Genomic DNA, 7,042 nt, shown 5'->3' with positions numbered 1-7,042 from the left:
GTAGTTCACATTGAATCTTTAAGAAAGACTCATATTTAGAAACGGAGGGAGTAAGAAATACAGAGGGAATCGCATTGACGTTAATCCTTGTACCTACCAGCTACGTTTTTGCAGTTTACTCATAACAGAGGGTGTAGTATTTATTTCTGAAAGAATTCTACCTACGAACTACTCCACAATGCAAGGATTCGAGCATCAAACTCGAGATGCTTACAAGATCTTCTAGGCTACCTTTTCCAGTCCTAGCCAACCTCCACCGATCGAAAGACCATCGTCGACTCAGCTTCATGCCCTTGCTGCGAGATGTGATATTTGATATGAGATCGCTCACCACCCCTTACGACTCTACGAGGATGTTTAATTCCCGCATAGCTCTTCTTCGTCCCCTAGCTGCTCAGGTTTAGCTGAATCTCGGCATTGTGGATCCATCCTGCACATACATCATCGTGACGTCCGCTCGCCCCAATGTTCTCAACCCCAACATCTGACCATTGGTGGATCTCATCATTCCACGGAATATATAGGACTCAACAAACACCATGGTTTTCAACTCCGGCATTTTTTTTCTTAATCTCGAGCCACCATTTGGAATATTGTGCATGATTTCTCCCTATGGACCAAACAGTTAAAAGACTTAGCAAAAAAGGGATCGATGTGTGCCAAGTTTTGATTGAAGTAATATATTCAGGTGGGGAACCTCTTCCCCCATGTCCGTTAAATTTTTTATCATTTTTCATTCCCGACTTCTCTAGCTGAAACGACGACAAGGCTGGCATGGGCGGGGAGCACTCTTTCTTTCATGGTGTTGCAGCTTTGAATGGCGAGTCATGACCGAAACGCTTCAAAATGTAAACCACAATTGGGATAATATGACTAGAAAAGAAAGAGATGCTTGGCTGGTGGCAGCTGCAGAGTGATAATTGCAACCCTCTCCTCCATCTCACTCTAAACATCGGTGTCCGCTGGAAGTTGACGCTAAACGGTCTAGTCGTCTAACAACTTGGATGCTCTTAGACAGGAGATGAAGATCTACGAGTTCGGCAGAAAGCGTTTTTTGCCATTGAGTTCTGTTACCTAATAGAACTGTATTACCAGAGAGAGTTTCTTTTTGTGGAGAGGGCTAAGGCTATATATTGGAGTACTGGGCGATGGTGAGGTCGGGGCTCGGGGTGGACTAGCTCACCGGAATTTCACCACTAGCTAAGATGAATCAATTCAATCAACTCCTAGTCACTACAATATCAATCAATTCAATCATCAACTCCTAGTCACCGGAATTATTTTGAGCCACAGTATCAATCAGTTCAATCAACTCCTAGTCACCAGTAGCTAAAACTTTGGATTTAATTCACTCTAATTCAATCAATCACAGCAATTCTAAATAATTTTTAATTCACTTTAATTTAATAATTCAAATTTTAAAAAATTGACAAAATCTTAGGATTTGGATTTATTTTTTGAGAGAGTTTTTTAGGGTAAATTTTTGAGAGATAAGGAAGAGCCAGTCTTGGGCTGGGCCTCGTTCCACCAAGGCTGGCCCAGTAGCTTGCTGTGGGAATCCGAGCCCAGCCCAACCCACAAGGCTCCTCCTTTGGTTTCGTTCGGCTTATAGCCGAGGCGGAGTCGCGGAGGAGGCGGTGTTGCTTCGCTTCGCTTCGCTTCGCGGGAGGGAAAGTCGGCCACCTCCCCGCTGCCGGCGTCGGCGTCGGCGTCGCCGTCGGTCGCGTCTCCGCCCGCAGGTGAGCCGCTGGCATCCTCTCGCCCCTCCCCTCCCCCTCCGCCTCCTCCGCCTAGGGTTTGGTGCTTCCCCAACCGTTCCGTTCCGTTGAGCTGACGAGCATTCCGTTGTTCGTCGCAGCCGCAGGCACCGCCGCCCCCTCGCTCCTCCTCTCCGGCGGCGCGGAATCCGCCGCTCCTCCCGCACCGCCGCCCCCTCCCTCCCCCTCTCCGACCCCCGCAGCAGCGCAGTGCTGTGGTGATCTATTTACCGAGTGGCATGCAATTTTACTTGACTTGTTCTTAGTGCGTTGCTAAGCCCAATTTTGTGTGCACATTGCTCTAAGATGAGCATTGCGTGATGTTCCTTTACAATGATAAACTCTGTCTTTCCTGCATTCGGATGCATTTTTAATTAAGTCACCTGCTGATGTTGAGATTCATCTGCTATAATATATAGCTTACTTGGATTCTTAGTTATTGGTATAATTCATGAATGCTTGCCAATGGTACCACCAACTGTTTCTGAGAAATTGGTTGCTGAACCAATTATATCTGTCAACCCTTGCTGAGTGTTAAGTACTAGGTGTTTTCTAGGATACATATGCTTTCAAAAAGTTAATTAGTTTCAATTCTCCAGGCAAGCATTCATCTTCTTTTCATTGACATTCATCTTGCATTGCGTCGAATGCAGTATGCAACCTACGGTGGTGTAAAATGTTGGCTTATTTCATATGCCAAGTGTGTAGGTGGATACATGTATTTTCTGCCTAGACAAGATTGAGCGCGTGTTCTCCCGAATTAGTTCTAGTTCGTTGTTGAGTATTTATATTGCTTGCATTCTTACTTATTGTTGTGACTCATGAATGCTTGCCGATGGCGCCATGGCTGTTTTGTTTGTGACTTTATTCCAAGCAGATATTGCAAGTGATTGCTTGCGCTCTGGTGATCTTCTTACTGAGAGGCATGTTAGGGTGCCACCTACTGTATTGTTTGTAAGGTATTCTGAGCAAAACATCCTTCTGATTTTGTTAGTTTCTGAGCAAAATTGGTTGCTGAACCCATTATATATCTATCAACCTTGGCTGAGTGTTAAGTACTGGGTGTTTTCTAGGATACAGATGCTTTCACAAAGTTAATAGCTCTGATTCTCCAGGCAAGCATTCATCTTCTTTTGATTGACATTCGTCTTGCATTGCGTCGAATGCAGAATACAACCTATGGTGTAAAATGCTGGCCTATTTCATGCGCCAACCGTGTAGGTGGATGCATGTATTTGCTGCCTAGACAAGATTGCGCGCGCTGTGTTCTCCCAGATTAGTTCTAGTTCATTGTTGAGTATAGTCTTTAAATTCTATGGGCATGGCGCACTTGGATGCATAATTAATGAACTATTTCATTTTATTAAATTTCTTGGTTCCTGCTCTAAACCATATGTATTTATTGCATCTGCTGATATTGAGATCCATCTGCTATAATATATAGTTTACTTGGGTTCTTAGTTATTTGTGTAATTCATGAATGATTGTTAATGGTGCCACCAACTCTTTTCTTTGTTACCTTATTCTCAGCAAAAAAATCCTACCAACTGTTTGTTTGTTAGCGCATTCTCAGAAAAATATCCTCTTAGTTTCTGAGCAAAATTGTTTGCTGAACTGAAACAAATATGAGCAGATTGCTTCCACAAAGTTAATTAGTCAAGTACTAGTTGGTTCATCTGCTATAATGTATAGTTTACTTGAGTTCTTAGTTGCTGGCGTGGTTCGTGAATGCTTGCTAATGGTGCCACGACTGTTTTGTCCGTTACTGTATTATGAGCAGATATTGCAGCTGATTGTTTGAGCTCTGGTGATCTTCTTACTGAATGGCATGCAATTTCACCTGACTTGTTTTGAGTGAGTTGCCTAGCCCAACTTGTATGCAGACTGCTGTAAGATGAGTTGTGCTGTGGGATGTTATGTTGGAATTAACTTACTGCATGGAGTATATACTAGTACTTACTATTTTATTCGTTTCCAAGAAAGATTCTTGATGTGCTTTCGATACTTTGCTGCTTTGTGATGATGAAAGCTGAACCTGAATGTTCTAGTTAATTGTTTAAGCAAGTTGTTCTCCTTTGCAATGGCGAATTGTTGGCAAGTTGGTGCCTCCTTCACAAATTGTGTAGCTGAACAGAAACAGTTCTTTTTCTTCACTTTTGATTTTTACTAGTTTTGTTTTACGGGCAAAAAAAAAAAAACTACAGCTGATCGAATGACTGAATCGATTTATCTCCCAATCAAGTACCATCTGTTTGATACTACATACTTATAAAATTATGCATCGCGTTGCAGAGATCTCTCGTCATTGGTGTCCACAATGTCGCGGACAACTTGCAGCTGCCCCCCAAAGAAGTGTTTCCAAGGGTATGTGTACAACCGCACACACTTAGAATGACCTGAACCTGATCTATCCAGTCAGCTGGTTAAGGCTAATTGCTTTGTTATGTGCAGCACTTGTGACTGTTTAATAGGGATTGAGTTATGCTATTCGGGATGCAACTGCAGTGGTGACTGCCAGAACGGCTTATCTCTTGGAACAATCAACCCGGCTGCTGCCCAAGGTACCACCCCAACGCTTGCCTCTGGCTCTTCTGCTGCCCAAGATACTGCTCAAACGCAACCGCTTGCCCCGAGCTCTTCTACTGCCCAAGGTATCGCTCAACCACATCCACTTGCCCCGAGCTCTTCTACTGCGGCCGTGCCAAAGCCAGAGGCAGTTGGTGGGCGGGTGAAGTGCAACTGCAACTTTACCAAATGCCTAAACTGGTATGTTCAAACACAGTGGCTGAATTATCTGAACCAGATCTATCCAGTCAACTACTCCCTCTGTCCGGAAATACTCATCGGAAAAATGGATGTATCTAGACGTATTTTAGTTCTACATACATCCATTTTTATCAATTTCTCCGACAAGTATTTCCGGACGGAGGGAGTAGTAGTTAAGTGGTATATTAGTTGTCCAAAGCTGCCATCTAACTGTTGCTTGATATATTGCGTGCAGCCAATGCACATGTTTCAGGGAGGGTTTGAGTTGCATTATGGGACGCTGCAAGTGCTATGACTGCGAGAACAACGATGATTGGCTGGTAAGATATTCGTTAGAGGGCACTGCATTCATGAACACCGTGCTGCTCTGGTGTTTGCCAAGAACCTGAAACAAATATGTTGCACTTATTCCAGGCCGACGAGGATTACGTGGAGTGCGCGTGCAAAACCAAAAACTGCAAAACCGGAGCCTGCGGTTGCAACAAGGTGCACGGTCCTTCCTTCTTGTGTATTCGTGTCAGCTTTATCTCCTTTGCAAAAGACTAGACATGCTTATTCTTTCTCTGATCCTGACTGAGGCTAGTTGGTTCTTGTTTTGAAGAAACTGAAAGGGTGTAACCCAAATTGCACGTGCATCGGGTGTGAGAATGGCTACGGGATGAAAGGGGGTGTGTGCATGACACTTTCTTCTTTTATTGTGTGTTGTTTCATTCGTAGCTTGAATAATCATGCTATTGTAAATCTCTGTTGCTCTGCATGTACAAAGCAGCTGATAAGTCCAATGCTGGACCGGGAGGTACGGGTGGCACAAGTGACGCCGGAGGCTCAGGTTCCAACAAGCAAATAAGAATCGGGGTAAGTTTGTGCTTCCACTTGCGTAGTTTGTTGAGAGAAATCATAGGTTAATTATGTGTGTGTCTGCCCCAATCTGTTGAGGGATAAGCAACTAATCCAGGTGATGTGCTCCTTTTGTGCAGTGATGACAGTAGGCTTGAGACATACCAGAGCATGATGCAAGTCACCTTACTTTCTTACCATCCTCAAGTCACCTCCTGTTGAGATATCTCCCACTGTAAAGCACAGCCAGGTTCCTGTAGATTCCTTGTAATGGATGGTTACTCGAAGCAAGCACGGCGAAAACTCCATGTTCCTCAGCCCTCAGGGGGCTCCAGTGGACCTAGATTGATCAGGCTGATACACTTTAGAACATATATATACTTCTGAGTCGCATAAGAATAGTTGCCGTCATCGGTTATGCTGCCCGGAAATGGGTGCTTCAGTTCGTTCTTATACATGCACAGTCTTGCAAAGGATTTCTCTTATACTTGAAGAGGATTCTGGTAGTATGAATATGGTTTGCAACTTTGCATATTCTGGTAGTATGAAGTGATATGGTTATTCTTTGTATAGACCAGTTACACAAGCAGCACTCTGGTTGCTTGCTTGGAACAAGAATGACATCTTAGAATGAGCGAAAGTATCAGGCGCACCCAATGTGGTGCTACCGCTCCAACAGGTTTAAAATGAGCATTGTTTACATATTCATTTTTGGCCCGTGGCAACGCACGGGCAGTCTACTAGTTTTATTAAAAAAAGTCTATTTGCGAATTGTGAATGTTCTAGAAAACCCCCAAAAAAAGTTAAGTTGTGGTAATTTGATAAGGCAATGGGTTGAGGCATAGCCTAGCAACCCGATGTATTTGTACAAAGGATCGATGAAATGACTTTCCGATGTATTTGTACAAAGGATCGATGAAATGACTTTGAATATTTATAGTCATGTATGTGCTCGATTGCAACAGAGTTGTCTCTTGCCTCTTTATCGTTCTAAGGCCACTCTCTTGCCTCTTTATCGTTCTAAGGCCCCGCGGGTACCCAGAATCCCGGAGATCGATCAAGAAGAAGGTAAGGAGCGAATGCTATTATGAACACAAGTGACCGAAAGATTTAGTATGGTTGCGGAAAGCCAATCCTTGAGGATCGATGTAGTCATTAAACACCCAGAAAGATTTAGTATGGTTGCGGAAAGCCAATCCTTGAGGATCGATGTAGTCATTAAACACCCAGCGTTTTTGCCCGAATATTTATTCTTATTAACCGAGATAATAAGGGACGATTTGCCCGAATATTTATTCTTATTAACCGAGATAATAAGGGACGGTTGGACAAATGAATTTGTTAACAAAGACTTGTTAGAGTCTTTGTCGAAGTGCACATCCTCTTGTGGATTCGATAACTCAGGGTCACACCTTTGGAAAAAGGCCAGATGATACCTTACAATCCGAGTCTTCACAACACAAAGTACTGTCGATGCACAATCTCATGCGAGGTCGCGCAACTCATGAACCCCGCGGGATTGCCCAACCCGCGACAGTTCCAACATAGTGTATTCATTGCTCCTGGTGTTCCTCAATGGAGGCCACTGGCCAATTCAACTTTTGATGTAACCGATTTGCTCAGGAACCCCTTTCTTTACTCTCTTACTTTCCTTCCGTGACACATACACCGGCGGGGGCGAG

The 7,042-nt window shown here is 43.8% G+C and overlaps 1 protein-coding gene across 3 annotated transcripts in view; it reads left to right on the top strand.

Moving 5' to 3' along the window:
• LOC119349781 (protein tesmin/TSO1-like CXC 2) overlaps window positions 1-5,892 on the top strand; it is a 7,290-nt gene extending 1,398 nt beyond the window's left edge. Inside the window, exons 1-9 of one of the 3 annotated variants that reach the window (XM_037617866.1) lie at window positions 1,955-2,716; window positions 3,538-3,611; window positions 4,050-4,121; window positions 4,209-4,523; window positions 4,759-4,843; window positions 4,938-5,009; window positions 5,125-5,191; window positions 5,293-5,378; window positions 5,501-5,892. In XM_037617866.1, the coding sequence (XP_037473763.1) occupies window positions 3,586-3,611; window positions 4,050-4,121; window positions 4,209-4,523; window positions 4,759-4,843; window positions 4,938-5,009; window positions 5,125-5,191; window positions 5,293-5,378; window positions 5,501-5,503 (726 nt within the window). In that variant the 5' untranslated portion in view covers window positions 1,955-2,716; window positions 3,538-3,585 and the 3' untranslated portion in view covers window positions 5,504-5,892. The other 2 variants (XM_037617867.1, XM_037617865.1) reach the window with 2 other exon arrangements.
• Window positions 5,893-7,042: the final 1,150 nt, after the last annotated feature.

This window comes from Triticum dicoccoides, chromosome 1B (assembly GCF_002162155.2).
Source record: "Triticum dicoccoides isolate Atlit2015 ecotype Zavitan chromosome 1B, WEW_v2.0, whole genome shotgun sequence".
Taxonomy (NCBI): Eukaryota; Viridiplantae; Streptophyta; class Magnoliopsida; order Poales; family Poaceae; genus Triticum; species Triticum dicoccoides.
The sequence above is the reverse complement of the archived record's forward strand: the minus strand, read 5'-3'. Positions and strand labels throughout refer to the sequence as shown.